Source organism: Meles meles, chromosome 11 (assembly GCF_922984935.1).
Source record: "Meles meles chromosome 11, mMelMel3.1 paternal haplotype, whole genome shotgun sequence".
Taxonomy (NCBI): Eukaryota; Metazoa; Chordata; class Mammalia; order Carnivora; family Mustelidae; genus Meles; species Meles meles.
In genome coordinates, this window is record NC_060076.1 from 76,511,273 (window position 1) to 76,537,796 (window position 26,524).

General features: G+C 42.9%; 2 protein-coding genes across 2 annotated transcripts; both read right to left on the reverse strand.

Moving 5' to 3' along the window:
* Positions 1–2,789: 2,789 nt before the first annotated feature.
* LOC123952605 (spermatogenesis-associated protein 31D1-like) lies at positions 2,790–18,355 on the reverse strand. Its single transcript, XM_046021860.1, is given in 6 exon segments — positions 2,790–6,496; positions 6,764–6,838; positions 6,841–6,978; positions 6,981–7,086; positions 12,442–12,551; positions 18,313–18,355. Coding segments are annotated over 6 exon segments (4,179 nt in total).
* A 1,128-nt stretch (positions 18,356–19,483) lies between these two features.
* SPATA31D1 (SPATA31 subfamily D member 1) lies at positions 19,484–25,665 on the reverse strand. Its single transcript, XM_046021861.1, is given in 12 exon segments — positions 19,484–20,078; positions 20,422–20,763; positions 20,933–21,548; positions 21,551–21,594; positions 21,663–22,130; positions 22,132–22,885; positions 22,945–23,622; positions 23,625–23,652; positions 23,907–23,966; positions 24,537–24,575; positions 25,473–25,574; positions 25,576–25,665. Coding segments are annotated over 12 exon segments (3,816 nt in total).
* Positions 25,666–26,524: the final 859 nt, after the last annotated feature.

Consider the following 26,524-nt stretch of genomic DNA (forward strand, 5'->3'; position numbering starts at 1 on the left):
GATACACTTAAAGCTACAAAATTGTCTGACAGAAAGTCCGTCCAGAATGCCAAGAAATGGATAGAAAGTGAATCTTGAAGGCATCATTTGAGCCCAAGCATGAACCCTTTTACCTTAGGCCAGCCTTATTCCCAGACTTTTTCAGGTATCTAAGTCAACAGATTCTCCTTTTTAAGTCAGTGAAGTTGTATTTCCCATCTTTTACATCCAAATAATTCCTCACAGTATAAGGTGAATCTCCATCCCTGGCTCCCTCTTTCATGCTACCCACTAAATATATATTACCTTCTCTGTCCTTCAGGTTGCCCTTCTATGAGAGGGGATTAAGAAATCTGCATTGAGATTACAGCCCAAGATGGCAGAGGAGTAAGAGACCTTACTTTTTTCTGGTGGCAGGAATTCAGCTAAATAGCTGTCAAATCATTCTGAACACCTGCGAAATCAAGGGGAGATCAAAGGAAAGAATACCTGCAACTCTACAAACAGAAAAGTGACCATGTTCTGCCAGGTAGGAGGTGGAAAGGAGGGAATCCGAGGTGATATATGGGAAGATAAACTATGGGGGGTAGGGAGCCTCCATCAGCTGGCTACAGGTAAGTGAAAGAGTAGCAGAGCACAAAATCAGAACTTTCAGAAGTCAGCTCCAGTGAGGGACGTCCCTGCCTGAAAGAATCCTAGGTGCCAAAGCAGGCAGAATCCTAGGAGGGGCAATGTGGTCTCAGGATTCCCAGGATCATGGAAAGAACAGGGGTGCCAGAGTGTGACAGAGTTCCCAGGCATCAGAGCCTTCAAGACATAGGTACGTGGAAAATATCCCAAAATGGGAGTATGTGCTCTAAGATCCTGAGTACTGGCTTTTCCAACAGTTGAGTGACCCATTCTCTCTGATGTTCAAGCTATGAGAATTAAAATTGACATGATGGATGTGCTATATTAAATATATTAACAAAAACAGAAATTAAACCTTGCAACCTGTAGTGTTCCCTTCTTCTATAACATTGACTAGGTCTACAGAAGCTGAAGTTTACTTCTACACACCTATGGTCTGGGAGCTAAGGCAAAATAGAATGTGGTAGAGCCGGATGAGCCATATTACACCAGTTTCCTCCCCACCCCCCAGTTTGAATACTGGTAAGTCAGGTGGTTCTCAGGGTTTATTTTACTTAACCATTCAGGATAAACCCAAACTACTTTATATCCCTATATCACCTTTCCTTCCTTCTTTGGATGCTCCAGTCTCTTTGATGGTAACTTACCAGGTGCCACTTCATTTAGCCATTAAACAGTTTTGACCTTAATGACTTGGATATGAATGAGGACAAAAATCCACATGGCAGCTTTGGCCACTTTTGCTTCAGCAAACTGAATAGGGTGTCCAAGAAGAAACCCTTGCATTAAGAAGACTTCTGAGAAGATTCCAATTATCCGCACTTTTAGTGTTCACACAGTTGTTTAATTACACCTGCCCTTAAGCATAGGCTGGACTTAGTGATTTGCCTCTAAGTGATAGAATAAAGGGAAGGTAATAGGATGTCATTTCCATTACTAGTTTCCAAAAGATTGTAACTTCTATCTTATTTGCAAACTCTCTCCTTGCTTTTTTTTTTTAAAGATTTTTTATTTATTTATTTGACAGAGATCACAAGTAGGCAGAGAGGCAGGCAGAGAGAGGAGGAAGCAGGCTCCCCGCTGAGCAGAGAGCCCGATGCGGGGCTCGATCCCAGGACCCTGGGATCATGACCTGAGCAGAAGGCAGAGGCTTTAACCCACTGAGCCACCCAGGCGCCCCTCTCTCCTTGCTTTGATGAAGTAAGCTGCCATGCTGGAGAAGCCCACCTTATAAGGAACCAGCCAGCCCCAGCCAAGAGCCAGCAAGGTACTGAGGATCTCATTCCAAAAGACTTTGAGCAACTGCATCCTGCCAGCAACTATGGGAATGAGTACGGGAGTTGGTCCTTCCCCAGTCAAGCATCCAGATGAGAATGTAGCCTCAGCTGACATCTTAAATGCAGCCTTGAAGCAGAGAATCAAGGTAGGCCTCTCCCGAATTTCTGACCTACTAAAGCCATGAGATAATGAGTATATATTTTTTAACCCACTAAATTTTGGAATATCCATTACACAGCAATAGATAATTAATGCGCCCCTCAATTACTATAACCTTGGGGTCAAATGTTGCATGTCTGGGAAGGCAGGCACCATATAGGAGGAAAACGTCCCTGGCAACATCATGCTCAAAGACTATCCTGTATATTCATATGTTGAAAAGGTATCATTGGGTCTGAATAGCCTCCAGAAGGTGAGGCCTAGCTGACATAGTATCCTACCTGACAAATAGTTTGGGAGCAGATGAAAGACAGTTTTAATCAAGTTCTAGACTTTAAGGGTTTTTCTCACTATTTGTAAAGACCTGAAGGTTTTCAGAGTAAGCACATTATACTTTTTATGAAAAAAAAGTATATGTTTTAAATATAGGATATCAGAACAGGATCAAATAAAGGACCCCAGGATAAAACTGAGAAGGCCACTGTCTGGCTTTGTACAAGGGACTGGTGTACTTATAGAAGCCAAAAGCATTAACTACTAAGAGTTGAACGCACTGCTTCCTTTCCCTAAGCACAAGCCCCAGCCCCAGTCCCAGTGCAGCACACAGAGAACACCACTCTCTATTAAAAGAAACATTTATTGAGGAGGATTAATATTCTTGGTTGTGCTGAAGGTTGTTCTCATCAGAGGATATATTGTCATGAAAATTGTGAAGCTTTCTCAACAAGGACTGAATGATTTCTTTAGGGAAATTTTTCTCCCTGGAAGTGCTGGAGAAGCATTTTCTGCTTGAGTAGAAGAGTCAAATCGCTAAACACAGTACTTTCATCAGGATCACCCCTGGTTGCCCAAAGGACCTGGCATACTTGATGCACACAGGTGGGGCTTGGATGAGGCACAGAATCTCCAGAAGGCAGAGAAGAAGGGCATTGACTCTGGCTTAATAACTGATTCTCGAAGGCCTCAGCTTTCCGGGGCTGTCTGACCCTGTCTGTCTTCTGTCTGATACGTGTAGGATGGTTCTTGTCAACACAGACAACTTCTTGGCTGCAGGATTTGATACTTGCCCGTTTTTCTTGTTGTGGGTCAGAAAGAGCCCGATATTTGGAGGGAGGTCTCTTGTCAGGCCTTACCTGGGCCTGTAGTTCCTCCTGCTGCTGGCTTAACTCTGAGGCCTCAGATACGTACATACGTTCCAGCTTCTCTTCTAGGACCTTCCCAATGATAGTGAGCTTGTGAGCTTCAGGAGGCCGATCACTAGCAAAAGTAGCCACACTTTCAACTGGGTCTTGGTGCTGAAGAAAGGTGGACATTAACTTGGCTTTTTGCTGGGGACATTCTTGATGCTCTGTGATATTTTTCTTGGAATTGATCCACTGAGAAAATTGCCTCATCATTTTTCTGAAGTAACTTTCAAGAGGTAACAGTTCATTCTTTGACAGAGTTGAGGAAGCACTCTCGAATTTTCTGTTCTCAGCATGGAGTCTCTCCTCTCTGCCTACAGATGTCCCTACTCCTGAGTCCTCACTTCTGCATTTTCTTGCTTTGGAATCCTGAGGTCTCACTTTCTTTGCACTTCTGCTTTGTGAGAAATTCATAGGCTGGCCCTTACAGAAGGCCAGCTTTGAGTCCAAGGATTCCTGCATCTGCTCCGTGCTAATTCTGCTGTCCTTCAGTTGGACGTGCAGCACCTGGGATGCGTCCATGTCCCTGCTGCACACACTCTGGGACTGAGTCAGTGAAGCCTTGGAAGTCAAGCTATCTGAAGGAAGGTGCATGTCAGTGGGACATCCTTGAGCCTGGTTATGCTCCTCACTCTCCAGTTTAAACTTTAACTCACTCAAGATCTGTCTTTTCAGGTCTAATAGTTTAGAATCCTGGGGAACCAGTATTTTTGGTGAGGGGTGTTCCATGGTCAGGGAAGTTTCTACTTTACTCATGTTGACACTTATCATTTTGGAGCTCCCCAACTCACTGCTTGTCAAGGTGTCCCAAGATTGGGATTGAAGGGTACATAGCTCCTTGGTGTCAACTGTATCCCTGGACATGTTGGACATAGCAAAATGTTGCAAGTTCTTCTCCACCATCACTTTGCCCTGTTGCATTTCTACTCTGTTACTGGAACTCACATTCTCATACGTTGGTTCATGTCCAGCCCCAGCTTGCCTTGAGGGTACCTCTGGGCCACATGTGTTGTCTTGTACAGTCTCACTGGTTCTCACTTCAGCACTGATGCTGTGTGTAAGGGGCTGAAAAGTCTGGCTGCCCCACTCAGCTATCTGGATACACTCTGAAGTCTTATGGTCAGTGTCAGAGTGTGATGCCTTCAGACCCCCAGGTCCTTCATTACCCACAGATGACATAGCAGGGGGAGGATGATCTGCAGTGGGGACTGACTTTGTTGTTCTCACCCTGTTTCCCAAAAAAGGTTTAGAGCTTCCCTCAAGGGGTTTATAAAACTCAGCTTTGGAATCCACCCCAGAAATATGCATGGCTGAGGAGGGAAAGTCAAACTGGGGGAGAGGCCATGTTTTGGCTTCTCTCAACATGTAGAATTTTATGGATTCAAGAACCCTGAGGGGTAGACCCCACCTCTCACTCATGCGAAATCTAATAATATGGGCCTCTAGCACCTGTTGTGTACTGGGATCAAGAAAAAAATGCTCTAGAGTGATGCTCCGGCAGTAAACTCTACCCACCATTGTCTTTTTAGAATCTGTGTTTTCCATAGCAATCTGGGAACTCCCAGAGAAGGGCAATATGTTGTCATCAGCTAGCCACGAATAACACACACCTATAGGAATCCTACCCGCAGTGATCTGCCAAAACTTCTTGCTCATATGTAAACTAAGAATACTTTTCATTTGATTCTGGTCTGTGTCCTTCCTTGAGGCATTCAATAATTCATTCCCCAAGTGATTCCTTGAATGACACACACAGTTCCTTGTTGTCTCCAAGACGGCCCTCAGACCCTTCACTAGGTGGCATTCTGAGATCCTCTGTGGGCTATCTTCTGGACTCTTTTCTAGGATATACCCAAGATTCCTCCTCATATCTTTTCTTAGCTGGAACTTTGTTTGGACCCTCTCATGGAAACTTCCGGGGAGACTCAATTCAGTCTTTGCTAGATCCCTGTTACTATGGCCCTGGAAATCAGAGAATTGTGAGTGAATGTGTCTGCCTTTTTGCTGAGAGGGTTCTGATGATTTACATTGAGACTCCATCACTGCTAGGGAGTCTAGATTTCTACAGTCATGGAGGCACCAGTGTGGGAATACCGTCCTTGGGCTATGTAACTCCAGCATCTTCTGGGGTTCACAGATGATATGAAAATGGCCAGGAAGGATGGAGACTGGTACATAGGCATGGGATGGCTGGCTAACCAATGGAAGGTTGGGAGCTTGAGGACAAATGATTTCTTTAGGTTTCTGGAACACAGGGACTAAAGCCCACAAACTTTCCTGTTCCTTCTGCAATACATGCCTTCCCAGGTGTTGATTTTCAGTCAAGATAGGAGAGTCTGATTCATTCTTGGATCTATGGAAAGACACTCCACAGTCCCTAATCTGGGATGAAGAAGGTGGTATGATTGGGAGGCAGGATTGAAAATGGGTGTGGGTGTTCACATTAGTGAAATGTAGGGGCTGGGACGGGGACAGGGTTTGAGGCAAGGATTGGGGATGTACAATGGAGAGAGGAAATGGTTGGGAATGAGGAAGTGCTGGAGGTTTTTGCATTTTGGTGGCAGAGGTATTATGAATTCCATTGAATAAGACAAAGTGAGACTCTAGTGGGGAAGTACTACTAGTTAACAGGAGAGTGGCTACTAAGGACTCACTGTGCAAAGAAGGAAGACCCCAGAAGAGCTGGCTATATTTATGATGCAAGTTTTCTGCCAAAGTCTTGACATTGAGGAGCTGTTGATAAATAGAGAGCTGCTCTGGTTTGCTTTCAGTGTTCCAGCCAATTTTGGAGGCTGTAGTGATCTTTATATCAAGGGGATGCAACAAATTCTCTAAAGATGTCCATTGGTATTCTGACCACATTTGTTTGGAAAATGGCCCCTCCTCTTTTACTTTCTTCTCTAAAATCTGGAAAGACATTCTCTTCTCCATTTGTCTCTCCAAGAGGGCCTGGATGTTAAGGGCAGGGAAAGAAATTCCACTGGCCTCCTTGTGCTTAGTAGCAGTGTCTCCCCAGAGGCAGGCTTCTGGTTGATGGAGGTAGACTTGCTCTTGCTGAAAATCAGAGTGTGATAATGTGGGAAGGAACATGTTCTTGGCATGGGCCTGCCAATAGAATTCTGAACTCGATGGGTTTGAACAGTCACTACCTCTAATTGTTGGGACATAAGTAGACAACCCACCAGGGCTATCTGGAGATGACTTCTCAGGAACAGGTTTCAATGACATGGAAATTGATTTAGATTGGGTCACAGTTAATGGGAAGTCTGGCAGTGGTGAAAGAGAGAGAATTGGTGGTACATGATAACAAGCAAATGAATCAGTGGGATTCCTTCTCTGAGAGAGATGTGGCAAGAGGTTGTTATCTTGTGAAATGGTGGGGTCAAGAGCGGAGATGGTATTCAGAGGTAAAGTGGCCTCTGGTTGTCTGAGCATCATATGGTAGGAAAGGAGGAAATGCACTGGGTAGATGTATGGAATGGTTCTCTGGGAATTAAGAATCCTAGGCTTTTGGCTCTAGTGGCAGGGAGTACCTAGTGTTGAAGGTAAGAAAAAGTCAGCTAAAGGGGTCATTGGGTTAGGTGAGAGGATGGAGGGGATTGGGGGGAAGCCTCAGGCAAAGAGCCTCGTATTAGGTCTCCTGGAGCAAATGTAGAGAAGTCAGGAGATGAAGTGAATGATGAGTCAGTTACAGAAGCTGTAGAAACCAAGGGGATCACAGAGGGAGTAGCATCTTCCAGGGCCTCTGGAACAGCAGCCAATTCACCTCAGCAGTTGTGTTGTTACACACCTCACAGAAGGGGTCTGGACATAATAGTTGATGAAAGTGGATGATATCATGACGCCAGTCTAGGGGCTGTGGGAGACAAGAGGTACAAAGCTGTAGCCAGGACCAGAGGAAACATATGTGACTCTGGCAGATCTGTCAAAGGTAGCCCCCACTCACCTATATCCCCAGGACTTTCAAATTCTAACTCTGAGAATTTTCTATCCCATGCCAATTCCAGGCTTCTCTGAGGCCCTAGAAATACATAGACTCTGCTTAAAAGAGGAGTACAGGAAAGAAGGTAATGTTTACTCACCTTTACACAAGAGAAAGCACCTTTCTTGCCTCCTCTGCTTCTTCCTGGCAAGTTCTCCACCCTGGGAAACCAGGAGAATGATGAAGATAGAAGCGAGAGATCTTATAAGACAATGAATAGAGTGTCCTTTAAAGATATCCTTGGTAGATTGGACTTGGAGAGCTCCAAGATAGGATACAAGGTCACATGATCAATGATAATAATAAGACTTGCATTATTTGATCATTCACAATGGGCTTTTGTATGTATTATCTAACCCATGTGTTACTGGAAACCGCCCTATGTGAAATATAGGTCAATGGTTACCTCAAAGAGGAAGTTGAGTATCCATGATGTCACAGGTCTTTCACAAAGTCTCAGAACTTTAGAAGTTCTGACTCTTAATGTCTCACATGGCCACATATTAGATAGCACCCATTGCCCAGATCCATCACTGCTTCATGCTCAGTAATGGTCAGAAAAGGGAATCTGAGAAGGGTTTTGCACTCTGACAGCATTTTCATGAGCCTCTCCTCTGAGGCCTCTGTTTTCTGAGAGGGAATGTGTCTCGCAGCTGGTATCCATGGAGATTATGGACTGGGCCCTCATGGAAAGGACAGGAAGAGCCAGACTTGGAGAGCTCAGGTGGAATAGGCAGACCCTTACCTTTCAGAGTCCCACCTTTCCTCCTCTTGACTCTGCCCTGATGCTAGAACAAAAAGAAAAGAATGAGGGGTGGGGACTCATCTCTCACTCTTCTCTCAGAAATGGAGACATTCTTTATCCAAGAATACCAGGACTTTATTTTAATTCATAGAATTTTGTGTTCTTTAGTTTTCTCAATTTTTAAGGTGATAAAATATTTTCAGTATTTACTTTGAAAAACAAAGGAGGATTTTATTTGGGAGGTCCACACTTGATTTTCTCAGTCAGAAGTTCTTTGTTCAATGAGGACATAGAAACTGAAGCCTGAGAGTCACATCTGTGCTCCGTTAGGTAGGCCCTGTATCCTAGGCTATAGCTCAGACTCCAGTCTCTTCTCAGAGGCTCAACACTGTTCTCCTGATCAGCCCAATGTGAAGGCAGACTTGATTGAGTGATCCTTGACATGGGAATGTGACTCATGATCAAGACCTAGGAAAATTTGTTTCCTTATGCAGACCCCATACTCTGCAAATAACCCAATCTAGAACTGCAGAATCATTATGTTTGGGCTTTTACCCAAGACCCACCACCACACCCAAATAGACTATGAGTTTCAAGTAGAAATCTTAGTGCTTCCTTAATCCTTCGCCCTGTCAGATCTCTTTTCCTAGAGGAGTTAATGTCTATTCTTTCCTTAGACTTCCCATTTTAGGTGTTTCCCTAACCCTACCAAACTCATTTTAGAAATATGGGAAGAGGAACAGGAAAATAGTCATTCTCTGAAGGGCAACTTCTGGTTCCAGATCTAACATTTTCAAAGCTTGGGAGTCATCACTTCAGCCTGTGAAAGAAGCAAAATGCTGAACAGACTAAAAATCAATGACATTTCTTGGAACCATAGTGGCAAACCACTACCTCAAATCTTCTGAGAGTGTCAGTGCAGAAAATCATACCTAAGATTTGCTTAGCTGAAACAGAATGCACTGGAGGCTCAACACTGCTCTCCTGGTAGGAACACTTAAACAGACACTTTGACAAATTGGTGGAGGATGCATATGGGCTAGCATGAGGGTGAGAAACTCCTGGGGTCACAATCTAATGGGGGACCCCCATTTATTTACGGGTTATATTACCAGAACCCAACGTAGTTCTCACAGTAGAGCTACCAAAAAAAAAAAAAATAAAAATAAAAATTGCTCAAGTTTCTGGCAGGGGAGTGTAGTGTCAGAGAGAAAGGAGGAAGTTAACCCATTTTGAAAACATTGTGAAATATTCCCAGAGTGTATTCCATAACACAAACCTAGTCAATGGGAAAAGCCTAACAGAGCGTTATACTCTATGGGAGAATGTAAATTGCCCAACTACAGAAGCCCCCTCTAGGCTTCCTTTCTCATCAATAGAGTGGAACAAAACAAAACAAAAACCTTTAAACACTAGTGAACATAATAATCCAGGGACATAACCCCATTAAAAGATGGATGATTAATCATAAACCCTCCCCTGACACCTTGCTACAGTATTGATGGCTCTGGTGTAGGAACAGGATCATAGCTAAACAGAGCTGCAAGATATAGATTCTATTTAGGGAAATTTAGGGAAACCTAAAGACACTAGGAGAACAAAAGCAAGGACACTGAGGAAACTGCATCCTTTGCTTTGCGTAGCTACTGTAAATATTGAACACACCCAACACCTGACCAGGTTAACATAAAATTTCACATTAAAGATATGTTTATTTCAGTTCTGATTACTTAATACATCATGTTTGGCTTTCAAAGAAACCTTACAAGGCATGCTAAAGGCAAGAAAAAGCAAACTGGTAAGACAAACTAAGCATCAGGTGCATATTCAGATATGATAAATTTCAGACTTCTCATATGTGGAATCTAAAATAATCACAATTATTATGTTAATGCCTCTAATGGAAAAGGTAGACAACATACAAAAACAGAAAAGGTTGACAACATACAAAAACTTACAAAAACAACAAAGAGAGTGAAATTCCCTGAAAGAATCAAAAGGAAACATTAGAAAACAAAAGCAGTATGACAAATGAACAATGCCTTTGATTGACTGATCTGTAGGTTCCATATAGTAAGGAAAGAATATATGAGTTTGCATATATGACAGTAGAAACTTTCCAAACTGAAATACAAAGAGAAAAATAATTTTATTAATGCTAATCTAGAATATCCAATCTAGATAAATCTAGAATATCCAAGAACTGTGTTTCAATCTGTATAATAGATATGTAATTGTAATACCAGAAGAAGACGGAACAGAAAAAATGTTTGAAGTAATAATGGCCAAGGATTTCCCAAGATTAATAACAAGTTAGTGACAGACTGTGGAAGTTCAGAGTACACCAAACAGAAAAATACTAAAAAAGTCTATACCTACACAAATCATATTCAAACTGTAGGAAAATGAAAGTTAAAATTTTGAAAGAATCCAGGGGGAAATAAAAACCCTACCTCTAGAGGAAAAAAACATACAAATTATGATGTATTATCATAAACCATGAAACAAAGAGATTGGAGTGAAATGTTTAGTGTTGAAAGAAGCAACCATCAATCCAAAATTTTATATCTAGTGATATTATCCTGCAAAAGTAAAAAAGAAATAAAAACTTAGACAAATGAGAATAGGGAATTCATCAGCAACAGACCAGCGCTGCATAGATGTTAAAGAAAGTTCTTTGAGGAGAAGGAAAATAACTCAGATATACGTAAAGGAAATGAAGTGAAGGAATAAATGATGATCAAATAAAACTTTCATTTATCTTATTCTCAATTGACCTAATAATAATAATAATTTGTTGGGTGATTAGTATATGAATAAGTAAAATGAATGGCATCAATGCTACAAGGGACAGGAGGAATTGGACACTCCTGCACTATGAAGTGATATAACATTATATGTAAGTGGACTTAGAGTAGTTGTAAATATATATTACAAACACTAGGACAACCACTAAAAGATGTTTAAACAGAATAATTGAAGGACTAACAAAAGTGAGAAAATACAATTATATTTAATACTTGTTTGAAACGAGAAAAAGAGGGGAAGGATAGGTATAATGAATAGCAAACAGTACAGATAAGATAGAGATTTTAATCTTACTATACATAAAAAATACTTGGGACACCTGGATCACTCAGTAGGTTAAGTGGCTGCTTTCGGCTCAGGTCATGATCACGGGGTCCTACGATTGAGCCCCGCATGGGGCTCCCTGGTCAGCGGAGAGCTTGCCTTTCCCTCTCGATCTGTCTGCTGCTCTGCCTACTTGTGCTCTCTCTCGCTCTCTCTCTCTCTCTCTGTCAAATAAATAAAATCTTAAAAAAAATAAAATCACTAAATAGAAGTAGTATAAACTCACCAATTAAAAGAGGGGACTGTCAGAACACTTTAAAAAAAAACAAGACCTAATTATATGTTGTTTATAAAATATTCACTTTAAGTATAAAGATACAGATAGATTAAAAACTAAGAAACAGGAAAAAATGTACCATGCTAACACTAACGAAAAGAAAATAAGAGTAACTCTATTACTTTGGACAAAGCAAACTTCACAACAGGAAAATTATCAGGGGTAAAGAAAAGTATTATATAACAACAAAGAGGTCAATTATCCAAGAAGACAGAACACTCCTTAACAGGTACACATGTAACAACATAGTATCAAAATATGTGAGGCAAAAACTAGTATAATTGCAAGAAAAAATGGATGAATCCACTGTTATTGTTGGAGATCTCAGCAGCACTCTCTCAGAAATGGGCAGATTCAGCAGGCAGAAAACCAGTGAAGATATAGTTGACCCAAACAACATCATCAATCAACTTGCTCTAATTGACATTTATAGAATACCTCATCCAACCACAGAATACACATACTTCTCAAACTCACATGGAACGTTCACTACGATGGGCCATATTTAGGACCACAAAACACAACTTAACAAATATAAAGTAGAAATGACACACATGGTAATTCACAGACCTGTACCTCTGGAGCTAATAATACATTATATGTTAATATAAAAAAATTTTTTTAATTAAAAAAAAAAGAAATCACACACAGTGTTTTCAGACCATAGTAGACTTAAACTAGAAATCAACTACAGGAAGATAGCTGGAAATCCCAACATGTTTAGATTAGATTAAATGACATACTACTAATACACAGACCAAGAAAGGAGACTCAAAAGAAAAAAAATATTTTAAACCAAATGAAAATTAAAATACAACTGAAGGGGCACTGAGGTGGCTCAATCGGTTAAGCATCTGGCTCTTGGTCTCAGCTTAGGTCTTGATCTCAGGGTCATGACTTCAAACCCTATCTTGGGTTCTACACTAAGTGTAGAGACTCATAAAATAAAATAAAATAGAATAAAAAAATAAACTACTTAAAATTTGCAAGATTCAGCAAAAGCATCATATGGAAGTTGTTTTGAATTCATCTATTTGAAAAGAAAGTTTTAGTATCTCTGAGGGACTTTACTTACCTGATTGACATCTCTGTTTCCAAAATACTGGTAAACACGGTTTCCTCTTTTGGTAGCACAGCACCAGAAGAAGGAGCGCTCCCCGACGCAGGAAGGCAAGGATGGGAAGACTGAGCAAGTGTAATTGGAGTTCAGCCATGGTGCAGTAAGACTTCTCAGACAAAGATGATTCACATCATTGCAAATGCACTCCTGCCTCAGGCAGCTGGGCATGGAGAATGCATGTGCTAGACTAGAGTTCCAGGCCCACATCACAGGGCTTTAGTACAGACACCAAAGGTTCCTGAGTGCTGGGGACGGGACAGCACAGGAGAGAGAAACTCACATGCAGCCCTTCCCCCACTATCCCCCCCAGCAGATGTGTCCATCCTTCCTGGCCTGTTAGATGCCTCCAGCCTACCTTCCTGCTCCACCTAGTCACATATCATATATTTACCTTAGTGAAATGTTCTCGGTCCCCTGTTACCGTGATATCACCTGAGACCCTTCTCACTGCTTGGTGATCTCACTTTGGACCTCAATTCATCTCTGAAGGTTTGCTGTACCCCAGGATTTACATCCTCAAGATGTACTCTGCCTTCAGCTGCAGCTCTCCCTCATTCATCTTTCCCTGTATGAAGCCAGAAATAGACTCAGGAGCAGCCCCACCCCCATAGCTCCTCAAAAGTATCCAAAAGTACTGAATAACAAAAAGTATTCAAACGTTTACTAAAAGGCACGAGAAAGCAGAATAGCCTGTACCAAGGAACAGAAAACATGACAAAGAGGGAGACAAGGGCACAACACACCCATGGAACTGAGGCAAACAACTTAAAAACATTTAGTAATTCTTTCATTTCCCCAAATCCCTCTTAGGCTATTCACGCCCTACAGGTTCTCTTCCACACGTATAGTGTCTCTCCTTGCTGCTCCCTTTCCTCTCTGTCAAGTTCCCCTTCTCCTGCCAACATTTTTAAAGATTCCTTTATTTTACAGAGCAAGTGTGCTGCATCACAGCAGACCAAACTCTCTTGATTTAGGAAGTGAGCTCCTCTAGCATAATGTCTAGTGAGCACAACTGTAACTATACCTAGCAACACCATTTGGTTTTTTGAATGACACCTATGTTTATTTCTTCCATGAAAACTGTTTTTCCCACATAACTTCTACCTTTTCACCAAAATTCCTTTTTGTCATCTCTATCAATGTTAAATAATAATGTCATTTTTGTTGATGGTTATATGTATTTATTTATTCTCCCCATGTTACCTAATCATTTAATAGTTGGAATCCTTACATCTTCATTATTTAGATTATAAACTGTTGAAATTAAGCCCTGTATCATTTCCTTACTTGACTTGCCTACATTCCCTCGCTGATGAATCAGTCTTGGCCCTAGACACCCAATCCTTTCCCTCCCATATGAGGAGGGTTTGCCAGTAATGACAGCCTTCTTTTCCTCTCTTAACCTGGGTCCACAGCTTCACCATTGTCTCTCCCAAAGGAAAGTACACTTCTAGCCCGCCCCACTTCACATACCCTCCCTTGAGTGCAGGATGTATGTCTGTTAAGAAAAAATTCCTCCATATATATTTGAATTTCTGGAATTGTTTTTAAATAGAAGTTGTGCTCTTAACTGTCCCTAAGGCCCCTAGGTCTCACAACTATAAAAACATACTTTAAAGTCTGAGCAGGGTAAGCTCCACCCGAAAAAATTTCCAGGTGAAAAGGGGTTCTAAATATGGCACATTGAATCAATTTTTCAAAACTGGCCTTGTTCTAAAAGAGGCTGAGAAACTTATCCAGATTAAAGGAAACTAAAAATATATAGCAACTGGGTGTAGTATGTCATCCTAGACTAACTCCTGTAAGGAGGTTTACACACACAGACACACACACACACACACACACACACACATGACATTACTTGATAAGTTGATAAAAATGGAATTTGAGTGGGAGAATAGTTAAAAGTTTAAGATCAATGTAAAATTTACCAAAGGAGATAACTGTGCTGTCAGAGAATGTTCTTTTTCATAAGAAATACACAATGAAATACTCAGGGAGAAAGTGTGTGATGCATGAAATGTATTCTCAAATATTCAAGAATGTATGTATAATTTTCATATGCATGTATGTGTTTTCCTATATGTAGAGAAGGGGAAGGAGAAAAGGAGAGAGAGATTGTAAACAGGTCAAAATCTTAACAGGTAAATCTGGATAAAGAGTATATGGCTTTACCATCTATGGCTTTACTATCTATGCAACTTTTCCACAACTTTATTTTTAAATACATTTAAAAAATGAATTTAACTCAACCTTTGAGATTTCTGGCTTTGATTTCAGAAGCTACTGCCTCCACCATACCCCGACCCCAGATGTGTGCAATGCCAACTTTAAAACAGTTTTCTCAGGTTCTGTCCAATGCAAGAAACCTGGGATCCTCTTTGCACATTTGAAACACACTAACATTTCAACAGGGTTTTACAAAACTGGCAAAAACCACCCCACTCGAAAAAATATATATATTTTAGAAGTTACATGCAATATAAAACAAACAACAAAGAATAATAGTTCAACATGGTTACTAACATGGAACGCCTAATTTCATTTTTCTCTAGTGCCACGAGGTTGCTTGTCTCCTGGGTTTTGCAGTGTGAATTGATTTGTCAGCACTTTGTTTGCTCTGCTAGTCAGTTACCAGTCCTCCACCAGATTTCCATCTTCTAAAAATGTGTTGACAACTTTTGTCCTTTATGCTCCCCTTTGTGTCATCCTTAAGCATTAATTTTTAAATCCTTGACTTGTTTTAACAGCTTTATTGAAATACAGTTCACATACTATACAATTTACCGATTTAACATGTATAATTCCTTGATTTTCAGTCTAGGCATCTCCACAGTCAATTTTAAAACGTTGTCATGACTTAAGAGAAACAAATCTGCAACATTTTGCTATCATTCTCTTCTCCCCTCCTTCCTCCAACTCTAAGATAAATCTACTTTGTTTCTAGATTTCCCTATTCTGGACATGGGAATGGAAACATATGTAGTCATTAGTGACTGGCTTCTTTAGTTTAACATGTATTCAAGGTCATCCCTGTTTTGACATGGATTGGTCTTTTTTATTCCAAAAAAAATATTATGTCATGGGGATATGTTATATTTTATTTACCCATTTCTCAGTTGACAGATGTTTGAATTGTTTCCGTCTTTTAACCTCATAAATAAGATACCTATGAGCATTTGTTTACAAGTTTTTGTGTAGACCTATGTTTTCATTTCTCATGAATATCTACCAAAAAGTGGAACTGCTGGGTCCTACATTAACCCTATGTCTAACATGTTGAGCAACTGCCACACTGTTCTAAAATAGCTGTACCATTTTTCATTCCCACCAACATTGTGTGGGGGGTCTAATTTCTTCACATTCCCACCAACATTTCTATTCATTTTGATTTCAGTCATCCTTGTGGGTTTGAAATTTTGGTAAATATTGATTTTGATTTGCATTTTCCTGATGCTTAATGATATTAAGCAGTTTTCACCTAATCTTTTACTTTTAATGCCATTTTGGAAAGAGGGGAGTGTTTGATCTACTTCATTTAAGGTGAAACACAGTAGTTTATTTGGAAAATAACAAGACATATTTTTCTTCTAAATATTTGAAAACACAGTGTCAAGTCTTTAACAACATATACAGTGTTCTTCTGTACTTTTTGCATAATACAGTTACTGTGTGATTAAGGGACAGTGAAATTCTGCCCCGAATTTGCTCCCTAAGATTACTTCTTGTGTGGGGTTGAAGAATTCACTCAAATGGCTCCTCAGGGTTGACTATAAGGCAGAGCAGCACTGATTGCCAAAGCCTCTAAAACCCAGTGCCTTTTTGTCACCAATGCTGCGTACACCTGTTGTGAATAAGCGTGTTTCACAGGTGATAAACATCAAAGAAATGTGAGAGCTTTGATGTGGACACAGGGCATATGTCTCAGAGATGGATGGCAAGGTTTAAAAGGGCTTTTGCACTTTAATCAGTGTATGACACCCGCCCAATGATAACAGTGCAAGTTGGGTGGCAGATATGTGGGAAGTTATATTGTTCTATGTGCTCTTGGACGTGTTTAAACATTTCTGTTGTAAAAATCATTAAAAGAAAAAAAAGATGTTGGGTGCCTCATAAGGACAGGGTGAAGGGGTCAGAAGGAGACCTGGCAAGGGTAGATCAGTCCATCAAGACTAGAAGTTAGCTCTCTCTCAATAAAGACATTCAGAAAGTATATTTCCTTTGAGATTGGGAAGGAATTCTCTTTCCATATAACAGGAAGGAAGAGGAAAAAAGAATGGGGAGATTTTTCTGGAAGGATTTGACTTTGTTTTGTTTTGTGAGAGGCTCGATCACTGCTTTCTTGCTCCTCTGTGAACTGTGGTCCAGTACATCTGCTGGGCAAGTGAAGATGGCCTAAGTTTGAGGAAAATGAAACTTGAAATAGATCTGAGGGCCACTCTGGGTGTCTCAGTCGGTTAAGAATCTGCCTTCGGTTCAGGTGATGACCCTGGTGTCCTGGGATTGAGTCCTGCTCCCTGCTTAGCATGAAACCTGCTTTTTCCTCTGTGTCTGTCACTCCCTCTGACTGTGCTCCTGCTCTCTATCAAATAAAATTTAAAATAAAATAAATTAGATCTGAGAACACTGAGGAGAGAATGTACTAAGGAAATAGTGACCTAACTCCATTTATTTTGTCCACATTAGTAGATCTTGGATAAGTATTTGGGGAATGAATGAATGGTTTCCAGGTAGTGCTGGGGCTGAATTTCATGTGGCATCAGTGGACTCAGTGAATAGACTCAGTTTTGACATGGGAGATTTAATCCAACAATAATCAGTTACATACAGAAAGGCATTTCCAAAAAGGCAGAGAGATAAGATTTTGCCAGACAGGAAGGACTGAAGTGGATTAGATGGGATTGTCCACTTGTACTGGAGCCTGTTTTGTTTTGTTTTTAACTGAAGAATGGCTGGTGCAATATCACATTAGTATTAGGTGTGCAACTCTATGCTGTGCTGTGCTCACCACAACTGCAGCCACCACATGTCACCAGATAACGCTGTTACAGTACCATGGACTCAATTTCCTATGATGGACTGGTGTTTACATGTTGGTTGTTGGACAAGCCATCAGGGAGGAAAGGAAGAACAAGGCCTTGCTGGATAGGCAAGAAGTGGAAAGTGAATGATGTGGAGTAGAAAAATTAATAGGGACATATAAGCTGGAAGGACAGGGGCATGAGGCAAAGGGACAGAATGTCAGACTATAGTATTCCCGATGGCAGAAGTATTGCCAGTAATAAGCTCTATGGTGGCATGAAGTGCACTGGATTGGCCCTAATGACCCTAAAATGAGATTATGTAGGAACCGGCAGGCTGGGTTACTGGCTGGTCTGTCTGCATAGATATTAGAGCCTCCTGCACCTCCTCCTCACCTCTTCAGTTCCCTGCCCGGGGCCCCTTCCCACCTATTGTCCCCCTCAGGGCCTCCACAGCATCAATCTGCATTCTTTCTGTGACCCCAACATTCAAATAGTGTAGGGTCAATAATATCCTGGATAAGAAGCTGTAAGTGTGGTAGTGAGACAGGTCATGGACACCTGGTTTTTTTGTTTTAGCACTGAGCAGTCCTGAGACTGTCCAGAAGACTACCTCAGGTGTTCTCTAGCACATTTACCCATTTTGAGTCCCAGTCTGAGGTGGAGTTGCCTTCCCTCCAGAGCCCTGTTTTAAGTGTGGGAATGTGTGCCATCTTGCCCCCCCCCCCCAAAAAAAGCATTCCATGGAGTTCCATGGTAGACCCCAAAACATCTGTATCATCCTGATACACAGTCTAGAACTCACCTCTGGTTCGTAAGTTGCACGTCTTCTGGGGAAGAGCTACCATGGCTCCACTAAGGTTGTGAATATTGAAGGAGGCATACCGCCATCCTAGCCATAGTAAAGACAGTATCTTACATATTGTCATTGAGTGTGGATGGAAGACAGGCACCAAGATCACCTTCCCCCAAACGCCTGACAGCCTGCAGGTATTGCTTGCATACTCAAGGAACAGGACCATGCCTTTTTGGCCTAAGGCATCAGTAGGTTGTGCCAGATTCCAGTCTGCCTCAAAGTCGTGGTGCCTGGATCAGACTGAGGAAGGAGGGGAGTGGGAAGGGTCCTGAGAAGGGGATGATAGACATAAACTTTTGTTCTACCAGCAAGTTCCCTCTTTCACCTTCTCATTTCATCAAAGGTATCTTATCCTGGAAGGTGGTAGCTGCCTTGTCAACATTCCTACCACTAACAGCTAAGTGATGCTTTTGTTCTGCAAAAAGCATCCTCATTCCAGCAGTCTGAAGAAACAACCAGGGAAGGGAAGCACTTCCAGTGGGAAATATCAATGTCAAGTTTAACATGACTCACAGGACTGATTCTTAAGCAGCATCCAGGCTATTTTTCAACCCTACCCCAACCAGCCAAAGATCAACCCAGACAACAACCCCCCCCCCCCCCCGGCAAAACACTCCCATTCAGAGTTCACCCATCTGCAGTCCTCTGATCACTAACTTCTAAATAATGATTAAGCTACCGTAACACAATAACAGTGAAGAAACAACAGTGGCTTAATCATTATTTTCTGAAAACTATACCTGTCTTTGATCCTCCTCAGATATAGAAGACGGCTATAAAAGTTATAAAACATTCAATGAAGGGAAAGGTGTGAGCTACTATACATATTCTCTAAGGCTAAGCTATGGGATGGGAAAGAGAACCCATCTCCTCAAACTTCATCAGAGAGAGAATGGGCTTTGGGGGGCTTTGGGGGCACATGATGCATATTTCTCAAGAACTCCACGAGATTGGTCACGTTTTAGAAGCTGAAGGAAGCAATCAGTAACAGCTGAGCTGAGTTACCCAAAACCCATGCTCCCAAGACAGTACACAGAACAGACATCACTTTATTAGAGAAATATTTATTCTTCACAAGGCATTATTTTGGGGTAGGAAATTCTGCCCCCAACCCTCCCCACTATAAATTCTGGAGAAGGGTTTTCTCTCTAAGTAGGAGAGACACATCTCTGCACACAGTGCCTTCAGTAGTTGTGAGAGTGGCAGGACGACACTGGGCAACCTGATGCCTGCAGGTGGCCTTTGGGTGGGGTACAGGCTCCCTGAGGGGCATGGGGAGGGGATACTTCTGATGTGGTAGCTGGTCCTTAAATGCCACAATGTTCTGGGGCTGTCAGTCCTTGTTTCTGAGTTGTCTGTCACTTCCATTAAGGCCTTGGCCAGCAAAGACAGCTTCTTGCTGGCAGGACCTGGTATTTGTCTCCTTATGGGCAGGAACCCTGTAGTTGAAAGGGCACCCTGGGACAGGCTGTGCCTGGGCCTGCACTTGTGCTTTCTGCTGAGTTTTCCCAAACTTGGTTGGGGAGGGAATGGGCTGCTGAGGGAAGATGCTGCCTATTGCACACCGATGCCCCATTTTCTCCTCTTGGAACTTCCCAAAGGCTGTCATAATTTTCTGAGCTTCGGGCATCCCAGTAAAGGCAGCTCTACCTTTAAGCAGGCCTCTGCTTTCCACAGATGATAGGGGACTGGGCTTCTCCTGAGAGTTTTCCTGCCTTTCACATTTTATCCCAGGAGTGTGCCATTGCAAAAACTCCATCATTTTTTTTTTTTTTCTGAAAAGGTTTTCAGAAGGCTTTCAGGAGACAGCTGACCCTTCTGTGATAGGGTCTGGGATGGCTGGCTTCCCAGCTTTACCTTCCATACCATGTCCTGAGTAGGGAACCTCTTCTGCAATGCCACATCTTCAGTAGGGAAACTGTCTGTTCTCAGTTGGGATGTCCCCAGTCCTGCATCCCCTCCACCAAGCTCTTGTGCCTTGGACCCCAGGGGCCTCATGGTCTTTGCAGCAGGTGGGGGATTCTTTTCTGGCACTTCCTTAAGACATGCTTAGGGAACCAGGGCTCCTGCTGTTGTTCCATAGTAATTCCTGTGTCCTCTGGATGGACATGCAGCACCTGGGAAGCTCTCGTGTCCCCACGGGAGACACCCTGGGCATGAGTCAGTGAGGCCTTATATGTCAAACAGTCTGAGGTGGGGGACAGGCCAGTGCATTGGGCTTGGGCCTGGCTATGCTCCCTGTTCTCCAGCGTAAGATTTAACTCATGAAAGAGTTGTTCTTTGAGATTCCATGATTTAGGATCTTGCGGAATTGGTATGTTTGGTGGGATGGTGGTTTTGATTTGATGCTCATTTCCCTTTATAATTTGGGAGCTAACTGGCTTGTTGGTTGTCAAGATGCTAGGTTGTGATTGATGTGTATGAAATTCCTTGGTCCTGAATATCTCCCTGGACTCTGTGGGCACAACAGGTTCTGGATTCTTCATCTTTATGCCTTGTTGCCTCCCCTCCTCTGCTATCATTGGAATTTGCACTCTTATCCTTTGGCTCCTGTCTGGCCTTAGCTTGCCTTGCAGGTGGCTTTGGGAGCCATCTGTTGGCTATGGTGACATGTTTGACAGGCTTAAGAGTCTGTCTTCCATCCTTAGTTTTTGGAACATCCTCTACAAGCTGATGGTTGATATTAGAGGTTGATTGCCTTGGAATTCCCAGCTCTTCCTTGCCCACAGTTGAGGTGGCATGGCGAGGATGATCCAGAATGGGGGCTGAAATTGCGATTCCTGCTTTGTCTCCATGGAGAGATTTCCAGCTTCCTCTAAGGGTGTTGAAGCCTCCAAGTTTAGAATTTGCCACAGGAATCAGTTTGGTTGAGCAGGAAGGGCTACAAGGGGACATGGCCTTTCTTGATTTAAAGATATCTATGGATTGAACGACCTTGTAGGGAAGACCCCATAGCATCCTCCAACGAAAACTTTTAATATGGGCTTCCAGCATCTATTGTACATGAGGTTCAACAAAGGGAAGCTCCTGGCAGGTATTCAGGGAGTAGTCCTCAACCTCTGATGGTAGCAAACTTCTTTGTTTTATTTCAGTCTGGGATTTCTCAGAAGGAAGTGATGTCTGCTTCTTTGTATGCCATGAATTATGCACAGTCCCAGGGAGCTGACCCTCACTTATTTCTTCAACTTTTTGCACAAATGTATTTTCAGGACATTTTCAAGTTGTCTCAACCTGTAGTCTCCACAGACACCGTGGAGTTTTTCTCTGATGGGCTCCTAAGTTCTTTCTCAGAATCATACCCCATATTGTTATTTGAAGAGCTCTCTAGGTCACTCAACAGATCGTGTTTTGGGCCATTCTCTGGGTTGTGTCCCTGATCCTTCTTCAGGTCACCATCCTCTAGCTGAAGCATTTCTGAGTCCTCATCATTGACACTTGCAGTGTCATTTAATTTGCTCTGACTCTTAGAGATCCATGAGCATCCACAAAAGTGCTGTGACTCAGGTAGCTGTGGAAGAGTACTCGGACTTCTCATCAGTGAGAGAGACTCATAGATCCTGCAGGGAATGCCCCACCATTGTTGGATGAGCCTCTTTTGAAGGTGACTCTCTAGTTTTCTCTGAAGCTCTTCATTCAGAAGAAACTGTCCAGGAGGGACAGAGATTACAACTTTGGCCTTGGTGGCCTTGTGGCTGAGAGAAGGGTTAGGAGCTGAAGGACAGCAGTCCTCCTGCAAGCTTTGGAAAACAGTGGGTAAACCCCACACGTTCCTGTACCTTCTGCAACACGTTCCATTCCAGATGTTCCATTTCTGTTGGTATGAGACACTCAGATTCATTTTGAGGTCTGTGAAAACACACTCCACAGATCTTGATGTCAGGTAGAGGAACAGATGGCAGGACTGGGGGTGGGGATTGAAGGTGGGCCAGGGGCTGGACATGAGGGATAGGTAGGGGCTGGGTTTGAGGCAGGAGTTGAGGCAGGTTCTCAGGCAAGGATGGAGGAAGTGGATGGGGAACTACTGGGGATTCCTGCTCTGTGAGGGCATTTGAGATTTTAGCTGAGGCATCAACAGCAGGGAAGAAGGACTCACTATGTGGAGTTTGGAGACCCCAGAAGAGCTGGATGGGGGTTTGCTGTAAATGGCCTTCCTCCAAGGTTGTAGGATATGGGCACTGCTGATGCATATACAGCTCCTTTGATTGGCCTTTGCTGCTCCAGAAAGGAAGGGAGGATGCCAAATCATGCCTATCAACAATTGTTTGTTTTGGAAAAGAACCCTCTGTTTCCTTCCACCTGAGGAAGTCCCACCTCTTTTGGACTTGTTTCTCTAGAAGTGCCAGGGCATCAGGGCTGAGAAGTGAGAGGTTACCAGGCTCTACAAGGTTGGCTGCAGGGTCTCCCCTGGAAGAAGCCTCTGAAGAATGGAGGGCCAGAAACTCTTGATGGAAATCACGTGGAGCCAGGGTTGAAGGGAAGAAGTCTTTGGCATGGTTTGGCATAGTTTGCCACCAAGGGAGGTCTAAAATTGACAAGCTGGAGGGGTTAATGCCTATGATTGTTGGGCCATAACTAGACAACCCTCTGGGGTTGTCTCTGGGGGTGAGCTCTCTGGAACAGGCTTCCTTGAGATAGAAATCAGTTTAGATTGTGTCACAATTAAATTGCATTCTGGTGGTGGTGAAGCAAATGGGGTTGGTTGTGTGTGATGATGAGCAAAGGTCTCAGTGGATTCACCATCTGGGACAACTCCGGTAAGGGGCTGACATTTTGGGAAAGGGTAGGGTCTGGAGAGAAGATGATATTTAGAGAAACTGTCTGTTTGGACACTGCAGTCCACTGAATGGGCATGATGTGGTGGGATAGGAGGAAAGGCAGGGGGCTGGGGTGGGAAATGGTCCATTGGGAATTTGGAATCCAAGAGAGGAAAGGGCTCTGGTGGCAAAGAATCACCCACTGATGAGGGTGGAAAAAAATCAGCCATGGGGATCACTAGGTTAGGTGAGAAGATGGAGGCAGGTGGTGGGGAAGGCTCAGGCAGCGAAGCTGGTATTAGCTCTCCTGGAGGGACTGCTGAGAAGTCAGGGGAGAGAGTGAATCATGAAGAAGTCACAGGAGCTGTGGAAGCCAAGGGAGTAGAATCTTCCAGAGCCTGCAGGAACAGCAGCCAATTGATCTCAGCAGTTGTGCTATTACATACCTCACAGGAGGGGTCTGGACATAACAGTTGGCCAAAGTGGATGCTATCATGATGCCGGCAAGGGAGCTGCAGGAGACAGGAGGTAGAAACTGCAGCCAGGACCAGAACAAGTTGAGGAGGCCATGCAGGCCTGACAAGGGAAGGGCCACCTGATGCCTGCTGTCCCTTCACAGTGCCCCACCTTTATGACTTGACAGTGTACTCAGTAGCCTTCACCCCAATATCTGTTCCTATGGCAACCCTCTCCCATGGCATGACAGACTGCAGTGAATCCTGCAATTGCATAAAATGTGCTCTAAGAGGCATCACTATAGAAGGGGAAAGACCGGTCACCTTCTTAAACAGAGATCAGGTTCCGGGTCTCCTCCACTTCTCTTCGGTGGCATCTGTAGTCTGGGAAACCAGGAGAATGCTGTATGTAGTGAAAGTAGAAACATAGGTAATAATATAGGAGTCCTCTTATGGAACAGCCTTGGGTTGTTAGACTCTGAAAGCCTAATAATCAATAGGTGAGGGCAAATGGCCAACGATGTAAAGCTGGTTAGTAATCTTGCTCCATGTATAAAGTATTTCCATGTAAATTATCCCATGTGATGATCAGACCACCTCTGTGAAGCAGAGAGGTCAGTGGTTACCTCAGGGAAGACTCCTGAGTATCCATGATGTCACAGAGGTTTCACAAAATCAGGAGACAGAAGTTCTGACTCTTGACATCTCACATGACCACCTATTGGGCAGCACTCATTGCCCAGATCCATCACTGTTTCATGCTCAGTAATGGTCAGAGCAGGGAATCTGAGAAGGGTTTTGCACTCTGGCTGCATTTCTGTGAGCCTCTCCTCTGAGGCCTCTGTTTTCTGAGAGGGAATGTACCTAGTGGCTTGCATCCTCAGAGATCATGGACTGGGCTGTCATGGAGAGGACAGCAAGGATCAGCCTTGGAGAGCTCAGGTGGAATAGGCAGACCCTTACCTTTCAGAGTCCCACCTTTCTTCCTCTTCTTGGCTCTGCCCTAACGCTAGAAGAAAAATAAGAAAGAGGGGTTGGAACCTATGTCTTACTTTTCTCTCAGAAATGGAGGCATTCTTTATCCAAGACTACTAGGACTTTATTAAATAGAACTTTGTGTTCCTTTTTACAGTTTTTTTCTTCTTTGATAGACTCTGAGGAGTTTGTCTGGGAGATCCACACTTGGTATTCTCAGTCAGAAGTCCTTTGTTCAATGAGGACATAGAACATGAACCCTGACAGTCACATCTGTGCTCCCTTAGGTAGGACCCTGTATCCTAGGCCATAGCTCAGACCCCCCTCTCTTCTCAGAGGCTCAGCACTATTCTCCTTATCAGCCCAGCATGAAGGAAGGCTTGATCGAGTGATGCTTGACTTGGGAAAGTGACTCCTGATCAAGTGCTGGGAAACTTTGTTCTTTTACACAGATCCCATTTTCTCAAAATAACCCAATCTACGACTATGGATTCCCTGTGTTTGGGATTTTACCCAAGACCCACCACCATACCCAGATAGATTGTGAGTTTCAAGTAGAAATCTTAGTCCTTCCTTAACCCTTAACACTTCCAGGACTCTTTTCCTTGAGGAATGAATGTCTGTTCTCTTAAGACTTCCTGTTTTAGGTATTTCTCTGACTCTACTAAACTTATTTTAAAATTTCGGATTGGGGGTACCTGGATAGCTCAGTTGGTTAAATGTCTGCCTTGGGCTCAGGTCAGGATTCCCGGGTCTTGGGATCTAGCCCCACATTGCACTCCCTGCTTAGCTCTCCCTGTGCCCCCCCCCACCTCTGCTCACTTTCTTTCTCTTAAATAAAATCTTAAAAGTAGATTAATTGGGGATTAGAAGTGGAAACTGTAATAATCTATGTCGAGACACTCCCCCCCTCAAGGATTCTTACCTTTTGGGTGGTCTTGGTTTTCCAAGTTGGAAATGGAATCCCCAGCAAGTAGCACAGGAACAGAAGGAGCAATCCCAACCCACACAGAAAGGTGAAGTTGGGGATCAGTCTCTAAGCATGTTGAGCCAAAGCTCAGACATGGTTTAGTATCACTATTCAGAAATGAGAGAACATTCCAGTGTTTGAACTCCATTGTCTGAAGCACAAGACAGCCTATACTGTGCACACACTGAATATATATCCTCCCCTAGGCTTACATCACAGAACGCTGTCACAAAGACAGGGGACAACTGAACAAGGTGTGTCCATAGCCCCTCCCCCACCCACTAGCTCAGAAGACCCCTCCACCCCTCCTAGGTCCCTCAGGTTTGCCAATCTATTCTCCTATACCTTTACATCTTTATGAAATTTATGAAATTTTCTGTTTGTTCCATGTATAATCCATATATTACCTGGGTCCCCTTTAATGTTTGAGACATTGACTTGGGTCTTACTCGTTCCATGCTTTGAACATCTACAAGGCGACCTGGAATTTTCACTTGTACCCTGACATTTAGACTCAGGATCACATAGGTCCTCAGATCCAGCTTTCATATAGAATGCGTTTGCCTGGGACACCTGGGTGACTCAGTCAGTTAAGCAACAGCCCTAGCCCAGGTCATGATCTCAGGGTCCTGGGATCAAGCTCCACATCTGGCTCCTTGCTCCATGGGGAGCCTGCTTCCCCCACTCCCTCTGCCTGCAGCTCCCTTGATTGTGTACTCCCTGTTAAAAATAAAACCTTTAAAAGAAAATGTGTTTGCCTTCCATGAACCCAGATAGAGACCTTAAAGTTCTTTCACACTTACCTAGTTTTGTACATGTTGCACAGCACATTTCAGTTTTTGTTTTATTCAGCCTTTAGTATCTTCTGTCAGAGAGCCTGACTCAATTAAACTCAATAATGCATTATTCAATAATCCCAAAACTAAAATCAATATAAAATAAATGTAAATAATTAAACCTTCAAATGGTCTTGGGGGTAACTCTGTAGCACTCGTATTCCTAATGTT